Source organism: Rutidosis leptorrhynchoides, chromosome 10, assembly GCF_046630445.1.
Source record: "Rutidosis leptorrhynchoides isolate AG116_Rl617_1_P2 chromosome 10, CSIRO_AGI_Rlap_v1, whole genome shotgun sequence".
Classification (NCBI taxonomy): Eukaryota; Viridiplantae; Streptophyta; class Magnoliopsida; order Asterales; family Asteraceae; genus Rutidosis; species Rutidosis leptorrhynchoides.
Genome location: NC_092342.1, coordinates 330,941,505 through 330,953,980, shown reverse-complemented (window position 1 = coordinate 330,953,980; position 12,476 = coordinate 330,941,505). Strand labels below are relative to the sequence as shown.

The 12,476-nt window shown below is 34.4% G+C and overlaps 1 protein-coding gene and 1 long non-coding RNA gene across 2 annotated transcripts; both read right to left on the bottom strand.

Moving 5' to 3' along the window:
• Positions 1-127: 127 nt before the first annotated feature.
• Positions 128-1,619, bottom strand: LOC139871354 (uncharacterized). The gene is made up of 3 exons (XM_071859072.1): positions 1,448-1,619; positions 716-1,107; positions 128-619 (listed from the first exon to the last, which is right to left on the bottom strand). The coding sequence occupies exons 1-3, from the start codon at positions 1,617-1,619 to the stop codon at positions 128-130; spliced, it is 1,056 nt and encodes a 351-aa protein (XP_071715173.1).
• Positions 1,620-5,105: 3,486 nt separating this feature from the next.
• Positions 5,106-8,656, bottom strand: LOC139872492 (uncharacterized). The gene is made up of 2 exons (XR_011767064.1): positions 8,292-8,656; positions 5,106-5,642 (listed from the first exon to the last, which is right to left on the bottom strand). It is a non-coding gene; the product is annotated as an uncharacterized lncRNA (long non-coding RNA).
• Between the last annotated feature and the right edge of the window lie 3,820 nt (positions 8,657-12,476).

Here is a 12,476-nt window from a genome sequence, read left to right as displayed (position 1 = left end):
TTTATTTTTATTTTTATTTTTTGACAAAAACTAAGAAATGTATTAATTTTGGAGGACATACCCAAGTCCAAAAACAAAATACCACACACCAATCTAATACAGAAACAGAGAACACAAAAACAAAAAACTAAACAATTCTAAATCCCATATCTTGCCACTGGAGGTCCCACATCTTGGCTGCTTTCAACACAGCAACAGACTTTTTAACTTTGAATGTTATCAATTTCAACTTAACATACTCCTTGATATCTCCACACAAAACTGCAGCATCTTTCTCCTTTTGAGCAAAAAGCCTACAATTCCTCTCATTCCAAATGAAATACACCCCTGCTGCAATAACAATCCTATTGATAATACACCAAATATTATTTGAAAATGGGTACTGTGCCATATCCTGCATAATCCCTGGCAAATGATTTGGCAGGCCTCTAAACACTAATTTGCTTTTCAAAAAATTCCAAACACTTGCACTATAATCACATTGGAAGAACAAGTGCTTAACAGAATCATTAGTCTTCCCACACAAAGCACAACTGAACATTTTATGAGGATACCAAACTTGCATTCTGTCTTGAGTGCTTAACCTATTGAGAACAGCAAGCCACAAAACAAATGCATGCTTAGGGTTAAAATATTTAAACCATACCACATGATGCCAAAGAACTTCACTTTTGTTGCTTTTGAAATCCCTTCAGACTTGATGTGTAGAAAATACCACTTTCCTACCTTCATTAGTAAGCCATAAAATCTCTTCTCTACCATTCCTTCTATCAACACAAACATGTGGCTTGACTTTTTCTCTCAATGCTATTAAAAATTTCCAACCACAGCTATCATTAGAACCTGGTTGAATATCCCAAAAACTTCTCCCATTAAGTTTGACCACATTGACCCATTTTCCCCAAAGAGACTCTTTTTGAGTCAAAATCCTCCAAATTTGCTTAACCAGTAATGTTTCATTCCATTCTTTTAGAGATTTTAAACCTAAGCTACCTTGATCTTTAGGGTAACAAACAGATTTCCATGCCACTTTAGCTTTCCCTTTTGAACTTTCTGATTGACTCCACAGAAAACCTTTAAGAAGCTTTTCAATATCATCAATCACACCTTGTGGAAGCACATAAACAGAGGCTCAATACAGCTGCATAGCACTTAAAACAGATGCTACTAATTGTAGAAACATAAAACAGAAGGTTTCAGCACTTAAAACAGAAGGTTTGCTTTTTACGTAAAGAGATCCAGGGTGCAAAACTGAAGGAAATTGCAAGGGTCATATACGATACACTTTGGAACTCGGTGTATGGGCCGATTTCTATCTTGCACTCCAAGGTAATAAATAATATGCCTTATTTTTGCGTTATTTATCGCTATAGAATTATAGAATGATGAATGATGAATACAAATCCAATTCTATACAAATATCTAAATATCTACCGTCATCTAATACACCCATACAGTTTCAGCGGGAAGTGATCGTATGCTGAGACTGTCTCAAAAGTCATTAAACAAGATACGCGGCAAGCCTTTAATAAAAATATCTGCATTTTGAAAACAGACGGAACATGTAAGACGCGAACTTCTCCTCGTGCAACTTTTTCACGTACGAAGTGAATATCCATTTCAATGTGTTTCGTGCGTTGGTGTTGAATAGGATTTTTAGAGAGGAAGATGGCCAAAACATTATCACAAAAAACCAAGGTACACTTCGGAAGCGGGCAACACTACTACAAAAATGAGCAAAGAAACCCTATTTGGAACCTGTTTTTTAAAAAATCTATAAAAACATGTTTCAAAAACCATAAGAGACCGGTTTCGTGAACTTTACTTAGAAACAGGTTTCTTTGATCAACTTTAGAAACCTCTTTTTTACTAAAAACCGCTCCAAGCCTTTAGAACCTCTTTTTCCTAAAGAACCGGTTTCTTTACTTCCACTTTAGGAACCTCTTTTTTATTAAAACAGGTTTCAAATTTTTGAAACCTCTTTTTTATTCAAAACCGGTTTCAATTTTGCATTTTTTAGAGGGATCAAAAAGCGGGAAATGAAAAATAGAAAACTAATTTGAATTTGAATTTCATATATCTGCACCTAAACCTCACACTTTCTTTTCTAATTTCTAAACAAACCCCCACATATTCTTGTTTAGCGTGATGTTATAGCTAATATCAAATTTTTTCATGGAGACTATATATAGGTTACGGAGTACTTTTTTTGCTGTCAAGGGAATTAAATTCATGTAAGATTTTACTTTAAGCACAATACTTGATACTTGATAATAGTTGTACATATGTATCATAATATATTTGTATTAGTTGGGGGTATTCGGATGTGTTTGATAAAATGTAATTTGGTTACTGCAAGGACTATAATGCTATGTGATATAGTCAAATCGTTTGAATGGATCTCGTGTAGGCTTAAAGGAAAAAAGATTGAGTGGCTTACTTGGTTATCTAATCCTTATTTGTATTTATCTATTTAGTTTTTTAGTATGGGATGCAACCTTTGCACCCTAGTTTGTAGCTCGTGATCTTGTGCCCAACCTTGTAGTTGTATGGTTGCGGCCGTGTTTGTATTCGTTGTCTTTATTAATAATAGTTTCTTGCTTTTCAAAAAAAAAAAAAAAAAAAAAAAAATGCTATGTGATATTATTTAAATATCCAACAATTTTTGCAACTGGATATACCTTTTAATATTGCAGGGACTAAATAATTTATGATTATTATATATGTCTTCACTTGTTTGTGTAGTGATATTGCATCAGCCATTAAGCAAAAAGAATCCATCAAGCCATTAACTCCAAGGCCATCAAGTAAGATCTTCAAGCCATCAAGAACTATCTTTTTGAATACTAGTAGTAGTTTACTCGTGTGTTAGAAATCCACATTTCTTTGTAAATTTGAATTCATATATGATATATCCTATCAAGATTACTAATATATGCAACTTTGCTGATATACATATAAGTTTATCATTAAACTTTAATATTGTTCCGTTGTCAACACTAAGTTTGTCACAACTCACAAGAACTTGTTTTGGTTATACAACTACCAGAATACGGATTATTATTATTATTATTTTAAAAAAAACACATAGAAACCGGTTTTTAATTAGAAACACTTCTCTTTAATCAAGCAAAGGAACTTGTTTTTAGAAAAAAGAGGTTTCTAAAGTTAGTCAAAGGAACCTCTTTTATAACCGGTTCTCTACTTTAGGAACCCCTAGTGATAGGAACCTCTTCTAAAACCGGTTCCAAAGGCCTTAAAAACCGGTTCCAAAGGTCACTTTTTGTAGTAGTGCAAGTAATAAATTGCGAATCCAACACCAGAGAAATGTCTTGGGTTAGTGATGGAAAAATATACGCTAATGTGACATGAGAAAGAATGCGATCATATGGCTGTGTTAATTAAAACATGTGCTTAATGAATGTGCTTAATGATTGTGATGGAAAACAAATACAATGATGGGTGGCGGTGTGTTAAATAAAACATTGGCTTAATGGTTGGGAGGAGTCTTATAAAGGAGGCTTTGCTGTTTTCTTTTGTATAAAACATTTTTTTATTGTCAGAATCATAAATCAATGGATAACAGACATTAGATGTAATAAAATCAACGTTGAAGGATCCAACTGAAAGTATTTTGGTACATTTAGTAAGGTTTGGCAAATTTTTTCTATAATAACTATTGCAACAACGCTAATAGCATTACTTTCGTTGGGCGGGTGATGATAATTCTACTTTATTCTATAATAAATTCACTCATGTCTATCCATAACACTTGGTATTATACAAAGGATACACTAATTTAGTGGGTTTATCAAAAAATCAAGTGGAAATGTCATCACCCCCTTGGTGGATCATAACCTCTAGGTATCTTCTTAAACTAGAGCTTCAATTATTTGGTTGCAATTTTACTCTTTTAACCAACTTTAGCATTGCCCAGCTGCTCAAGGCTCATAAGAGCACACAATCTTAATTGACCATAAGCCCAAAACCAACAAAGATATTTTATGATACCCGACAATTCAAACTTGTTCGATTTCATTTTTTAACACCAAACAAATCGAACGCAAAGAGTCTGCATGCATAATCATCAGTATTAGTGTATTACAAAGGAAATATTGGTAAAAACAAAGTGGATAAGTAAAAATTACACTTAAATCTGGATCAAAATTTGTGGTGCACGGATACAAGATAAATAAGATTTTACTTCAGCACAAGAATGAAACAACAAATGGAGTGTGTTTCAAGAGAGAAAACTGAAACCATGACCTTAGCAAATCACTCTTCGTCGGAGAGTTATTGTACTTTAGCATAACAATCTCATAAAATCAAACCTAAAGAAAATCCTCTTAATAATATTTTTTCAAATTATTATTTTACTTATTTAATTTATCAACATATATTCATTGTATTATTCATCATGTTTTCCTAACCTATTATAATTGCAGATTAAATTAACATGTAAGGTGTAGAAAGTAGCCAGGAGCAGACCCAGCAACAACAGATCATCTTATCTAGTTCTATGGATCTTGTTGCTTCTAAGAACCATAATATCTGTGCCACGTTTCAAGTATAAAGAGTATATCTAGCTCACGTGCTGATTCAAAGGTGATTTCAAGGCGTTATAAACAGTATATCTAGCTTACGTGCTGATTCAAAGGTGAACAAGGCTGACTTCAATACAAATTTCAAGTATGTAGCTCACCAAATGTACTACTCTCGCTTTCAATCTCCAGCAGAAACACATATGCTAGATCATCACATCCACAATGACGAAACAGAGCTTTATTTATAGAATTATAATACGGTTTGAAATATGTATGAAACAAATTAACATGAATTAATGTAAAGACTTGTGTAGTCTTAAGTCACCTATGAAAGCAAAAGGCTATTCGTTTTTATCATGAAGTTCAACACCGGGATCTGTATTGTACCAACTGATATAAACGAATTCATCATCTAAAACCTACAAGTAGGATAAGTGGGCGTAAACAATATAAGGGAACATTTAAAAGTCTTTATTCAAAATAATTATTAAACAGGACACAAGCTCCAAACAGACAAACCAACCTTCTCCAAACTGTCACTACAAAGGAAAAAAACGCACATCAATTCAGAATTCTGTAAAATGCTTATTATACAAAGAAAATGCTTAAAATGATATAATACTTGATGTTCATCATCAATAACTAATACAAGAGAAAAACGTCATGTGGCGAGCTATCTTACAATAGAACAGTAAACATTCCACTGAAAAGAACCAACTGCCACGTCATCTGCTGATGTCAAAAACCGTGTCCAAAGTTATTAAGCCAAATCACACAGATAAAAAGACAGTTAAACTGATAATCAGAAAAAAAAAAAAAACACAACTGCAATTTCTCCAGGTCAGCATCAAAAACTATCATTTGCCCGTGATAAATGGATGACCGCGTGCTTGTTTTACACTAATCCTCTTATCAGGGTCTAAGAAGTTTGCTAACATTTTTGGATCCTCACCAGGTGACCCCATAACAATCGTACCAGCCTCTTTACAGTCTGTAAAACATGTCACTAACTTCATCATCTAAAAACAGAGTAAATACATAGTTGTGAACTCGAGGTGGAGAATCTCCAAATATATCATCCCCATTAGATCTCTCACTCTGCAATATTTATTGTAATAACATATATCAGTAAGCACAAACACAGCAAACTAATATTACACATACCAAAAAACACAGCCTTTTTTGTACTAAAAATTGCAAAAAAAAAAAAAACACACCCCCCTTTGGAGAACCCTCTCATGATCCACTCTCAATACCAAAATTACCACTTTGTAGATGTACTCTCCCAACAGAAAAAGGTGTGCCTCCAGTGTTACTTCTGAACCAAATGAAGTTCGCCTCTATGCCGGTGTTGTTTTTAGGAAGTTATTAAATATCAAAAATGAAACAAAGGAATTTGTGCAATGGTGGTCGTCCGTGGATGCGGGATATAGATCTTATATAATAGTTTGGTTGGTAAGTTCTCTTTCAAGTAAAGAGGGGTATAGGGTTGCACTAATTATTGCTAAAATTGGCTCCATTCTGATCACAAAAGAAAATCGGCCAGACCTCTTCTCTAGTTTGAGTGTTAATATGATCTATGAAGATTAACCGATGCCTTTAAAGAAGACAACCATGTTGGCCCTTCGGTGTGTTTATCAAGAGCTGCCTGATAATGGTTTCCTTTGCACTAGAAAATAAGTTAAAGTATATCACAACACAGGCATTAGTGCAAATCAGCAACATCATGTTCGTATTGATGCAATTACAGTACTAAACAGTGCTCTTCACTTATTCTCAATCAAATTTAAAAACGAATTAGAGCAAAAACGTATAATTTTGGTCATTTGTGAAGTTGTCAACGTTAATGATAATGACATAAAACAGGTTTCTCTCGAGTGTATTGCTTCGATTTGTTACAAATATTGTGATTTGATAGCTTCACACATACAGATCCTCTTCGATCCATTAGTCAATGCTGTTAGAGAAGATGAAAAACATCTATGCTATTAAAATTATTGAATATTTTATGATGATACCCAGAAGTGGTGCAAGTGGTCAGCCACAGCCTCATGCGCAATTTATTGATATGTCTCTTCAAATGTTAATTTTGTTGCTCCTCGATACCCTGTTGAGGCAAGATTCGGGTATGAATCTGGATGATGAGAAAAATCAAAATGTGCCGAGTGTTGCAAAAGAGGAGTGTGTCTCTGTGTTCTTGCGATAGTTTTTAAGGACAAAATCTTGTCTTTAGTTGTTCCTTCTATTGAGGAAAACATTGGAAGACAAGATTTTGTCCTCAAAAACTCTCGCAAAAACACAACACGCTTTGGCAGCAATTGACACATTCCGACTTTTCTCATCATCGAAATCCAGACCCAGATCTTCTCTCAATAAGTTATTGAGAAGCAACGAAACTAACATTTGAAGAGACATATCAATAAACCGTGCATGAGGCTGTGGCTAACCACTTGCACCAGTCCTAGATAAAATCATAAAAAATCGATTGTTTTAATAGCAAAGATGTTTTTCACCTTTTCTAAAGGCATTGGCTAACGGATCAAAGAGGAACTGTATGTGTGGCGCTATCAAATCACAATATCTGTAACCAATCAAAGTAATACACTGAAAAACAACCTCTATCATGTCATCATCGTTTAGTGCATAATATTCTTCCGCTTTCAATCAAAGTAATACATTGAAATTATACTCTTCCGCTTTAATTCATTTTCAAATTTGATTAGGAATAAGTGAATAATATTGTTTAGTGCAGTAATTGCTTCAATACGAATATGAGGTTGCTGCTTTGCACTAATGACTTTTAATATGGTAGTTTTGATATACTTTAAATCATTTTTTGTGCAAACAAATCCATTGTCAGACAACTCTTGACAAACACACCCACGGGCCAACATGGTTGCCTTCTTCAAAGGCATTGGATAATTTTCATGGATCATATTAGCATTCAAACTAGATAAGAAGCATGACTAGCATTCTCTTGGAATCAGAATGAAACTAATTTTACCAATAATTAGTCCAACCTTATACCCCAATCTACTCAAATAAGAACTCACCAACCAAACTATCATATATGATATATATCCTGCATCCATAAACCACAATTGAACAAATTACTTTGTTTCATCTTTAGCATCAAAAAACTTCTTGAAAACAACATCGGCATAGAAGCCAACTCTAACCAGTCATCAACACTGACAAACACACTTAGCAAGGCGAAGAATAATTCATGGACATTTTCCTCCTCGACCTTTTCCAGTGAGTTGGGGGGCTTCTTTTCTAACAAAAGAGATTCAATGTTATCTCTAACCTTTCTCACCATTTCTTACAAAATATAACGAAAACAATCAATATCAATACACAAACCCTAAAGCTACCGATATTCCATTACAGAAATATAAATAGCAACAGATATATTTCATTAGTGGCGACTAGCACCACTAGTTACGGAAAGAAATTCACAAACCATTATTAATTATTAATATAATTACAGGACACCACTAAATGTAAATGGGACTCCATATTTTTTTTGAAGTTTGTAATTTTAGAGTTTAGATAACATATGGTTAAATTTAAATCTGGTTACCTGCTGAGATATCCAATCCGTGAATTCGAACCACACAAATCGAAATTTTAACTCAAGTTTATATCAAACTAAGGTAAATTTCTCAGCAGAAACTACAGTTAACTACACATAAATTCGTTTTATAATTAGTAATTTTGAAAAAAGTGAGGGTAATTCGAACAGACCATTTTGATTTTACCAGATTCAGCATCAGAATCAACTATCTTCTTAGCCACGTAATCATCACCGTCTTCTTCCACAATCTCTCCTTCTTCATATCATAATAGGACCAGAGGTTAGTCGCCGGAATAGACGGTGGTGGCGGCATATCCGTAACTTGTTCGCCAACCTCACCGCGTTTATCTTCATTTTTTTTTACTGTGATAATGATGGTGACGCCGACGGTGGTGACGGTCCTTTCTTCGTTTAGACGGCTCTTTAGATTCTTCGTCAGACGATCGACGGTGCTTGCGTTCTTCGTGGTCGATAGTCATCTCAAAAACTAGGGTTAGGGTTTGCAGGAAAAAAGAGGGCGAAACTGAACGAGATTGCAAGATTTATATATATTCGAAGGTTTAATGTTTGTGTGTGTTGGGCTTGAGTGTTTGTTGTTTGTGTGTGTTGGGCTAAGGTATATCCGGACCATGTATTGCTTTGAACAGTTCTAATATATTCAAGAGATTGAAAAAGTGGGTGACAAATCAAGCATTCAAATGTGCTTTATGTGGACAAGTGAAAGATTCAATTAATCACTTGTTCTTTTTTTTTTTGGTTATAGAATGCACATTGATATATTCAACATCATTTTTACTTCGGCCATCATAACTGTGCATTAAGACCACTCGTAACAGTGCTGGCCAACGCCGTTGTAGCCTAGCTGGAGGACCAAAAACGCCGGACAAACGCCGTAACGGCGCCGTGGTGGGCGGCGTTGGGACGATGCAACGGAGAGGGAAACGGGAGTGGTGGACAGGTGGATGATTGTGGTTGGGCTAGGAAACTAGCCGTTGGCCAACGGAAAAAAAAAAAATTTAATATATTTATTTTATCTATATATATACATAATTACCTTATAATTTTACACACAACAATTATCTTTCTTTCATTCTTTAACTCTCTTCTTACTAAAAAAAATCACAAAAAATGGATAAGGCCTTCAAAATGTTTAACTTTTTAATCGATGATTCGGATGATGAAAAAATTGTTACGTTCGTTAACAGTTTATGGGAAGAAGAGGAAGAAGAAGTAGAAGGAGAGGCGAGTAGTTCACGAGTCCCTCGTCCCCGCACTTATATTGCACGAGTAGTTTCTAGCCGTTGCAATTCAATTTTTTTTTTAAATTTAATTTTATTACATTAAATAATAATAATAAGTTAAAAAAATAAAATAAAACAGGAAAATACAAAAATAAATGCCACATCAGCATTCCACTACCACAACACCAACCCACAACACCAACTTTCAACACCACCACTACTCCACTCTCTCCCACAACACATCCTAATCATCAAATAACTCACAACACCACCCCACAACATAGCACACCATTACAAATGGTCTAATAGATTGTACAGTACAACAAATTAATGCATAATTTATATTGGACGAAGTAAAAATGATGGTGGATACACCACCTTTATAGAATTAAAGTCCGGACGAATATGAAGTCCAAAATGTTGTTTAAAGGTATTCCAGATCACTTATAGGATATTATTCATGGGTTATCTCATTACCCATGTACTAATAATATATATGACATATTATTAATAGACTAGTGCTGCTACTAATGTCTATTATATTTAGCAAGAAAGACACTACATAACATTCAAGATCTAAAGAAGATATGGGGAGGAGTTTGTTGGAGCTAATCGATTCATTGTGTCTCAAATCGGAAAGTGAAATAAACGAATGTGCATATAAAAAAAAAAAAAAAAAAACTTATGGGAACCTCCCTCTATCACCAATTGGTTTTAGAGAAATGAGGGACTCATGAGCTTATATGCATGGCATGTTAGTGGACCTAAATCGATCCAACAAATGGTATCCGAGCCTGGTTATAGCCTAGATGTGTGGACGGTGCAGAATGGTAGCGGAGGTTCAAACCGAGATGACTATGGACGTGACCGAGGAGGAGGTCGGGTGTCCGGGAAGAGTCGAGATGGTATTGAACGTGTCCGTGGAAGTAGCGTGGAATGAATCGATTAAGGGGGTGATTGTTGGAGCTAATCGATTCATTGTGTCCCACATCGGAAAGTGAAAGAAACAAATGTGCATATATAAGCTTATGGGAACCTCCCTCTATCACCAATTGATTTTTGAGAAAAGTGAAACTCATGAGCTTATATGTTGTACATGGTGGTGGACCTTAAACGATCCTACAGAGTTGAACAAGATTATTTAGAATTATTTTGATTTAAGTTGATTTTGGTGAAGGTTAAAAAGACGTAAGCGGTTTATTCCAATCGCGCCAATAGCTTCTTTAAAAAAAGTTTTTTGGGCGGGATGATACTAAAGCCATTGGGATATTGTAACAGGTCAAAACATCCATCTCCGGTGACTATTTCTTTGAGATTCGTGAAGTTCTGACAGACTTATGAAATTCCGGCGACGAAGTGGTGTTCCAGATTTCGAATTCGTTGCAATTCTGATATAGCTTTGTATATGCAAGTTCTCATTTTTATTTTGTTGGTTACTGTGAAATCATGGCTTATAGAGTAAACCTTGATTCAAGATGAAGATGAAATGGCTCTGGGTTTTTTGGTTTGTTTTAGATCGTAAATGAAAATATAAAACCATTTTATGCAATGCATTTGAGCTACAAAGATATAGTATTGTTTTTTATTTTTTGATTTGGTTTCATTTTGATTTTGGGATGATGATGAAGAATTGAAGTGTTAGGAGTAAGGGCTTGAATTGGTTTAATTAGGTTTTGAAAAAATGGGGATGAAGATGAATATGCTACAAGCATTTTACAATTTAATCTTTCTTATTTACTTAATTTAATTTCATGCACAATATTTAGTGCAAATGGACAAAACTACCCTCATCTGCGTATCTAACAACATCTTACTATTAGCACGCGCGGTGCCAATAAGGTGCATATGGGGTCAGATGACCCGGGTCCAATTTAAGGCCCAACTAGCAATTTTTTTTTTAAATAATAGCCAGAGTTTTGCCCCTGGCCCAAATTCACTTCTTCATCAATTAACTGTTTTAAATAAGCGACATTGGACTTCACCTTCTTTATTATTTAGGTCATCAATTTTGCATCTGATCGAATCGAAGCTCTCGCCAATGTTAAAGATGAAGATGTGATTCAACGTTTCCAGAATATGCGTTTCGTAAAGGAAAAGTGTAGTTAATGGACATATTTTGTGCAGTTTGATTTGGTAGAATTCATGTTTTTTTTTTTTTTTTTGTAGAATCCATGCAGTTTTTTGATAGTAATTGGGTGGTTTTGAACCTGTTTTGAACATGCTTAATAGTGAAGTTAGTTTGTTTTAAATTATTGTTGATGATGTAGTTTTTTCGCCCCCATCATTATAAATTCCTGGATCCGCCACTGACTATTAGGACATGAAGAAATTGGACTATCTGGAAATAAGTCTCTGGACTATTTAGTTGAAAAAATCAAGTTTAGACTATCCATGTGATTTTGAGCAAACCATAAGGACTATTCGTGTAATTTTGTCTTTTTAGTATATAATAGATATATTTATTAATATATATAAAGAAAATTCTATTTTTAAACCGATGAAAAATCAATAAAATTAATAACGAATCCGTAGATAGATAATTAGATAATAGGTAATTACAATTCAAACAAAAGTAACCCAAAAACCAACTCTAATCAACAAAACAACCGCGCACGCGCACATGTGACATAACAAGAGTCCTATACAATATACTCACCAACAGGGTGAAGAAACAATTGAATAGCAAAAAACATGCGACAAAAGTATAACAACACGAAGCTAAGGAAAAAACATGCATAACAGTTTGTATTATACAATAAAAAGATGCACTACTTTAGTGAATTTATAAAAAAATCAAGTGGAAATATCATCACCCTTGGTGGGTGATGTATAACAAAAACCTAATTAATACAATAACCTCTAGGTATCTTCTTAAACTAGAGCATTAATTATTTGGTTGCAACTTTATTCTTTAAACCAATTTTAGCATTGCCTAACTGCTCAAGGCTCATAAGAGCACAAAATCTTAATTGACCATAAGCCCAAAACCTACATAGATCTTAATGATACCCGAAAGTTCAACTTTGTATGATTTCATTTTCTAACCGCGAACAAATCGACCACAAAGAGTCTGCATGCATAATCATCAGGATAACAAAGGAAATATTGGTAAAA

Excerpts from the sequence above, each read along its gene's own strand:
- LOC139871354 (XM_071859072.1), bottom strand. The coding sequence starts at position 1,619 with ATGGATATTCACTTCGTACGTGAAAAAGTTGCACGAGGAGAAGTTCGC. Across the intron at positions 1,108-1,447 it reads CCCGCTGAAACTGTATGGGT|GTGTGATTGATGATATTGAA; the intron begins GTATTAGATGAC and ends TGCTTCCACAAG. Across the intron at positions 620-715 it reads CTAATGAAGGTAGGAAAGTG|CATGCATTTGTTTTGTGGCT; the intron begins GTATTTTCTACA and ends TTTAACCCTAAG.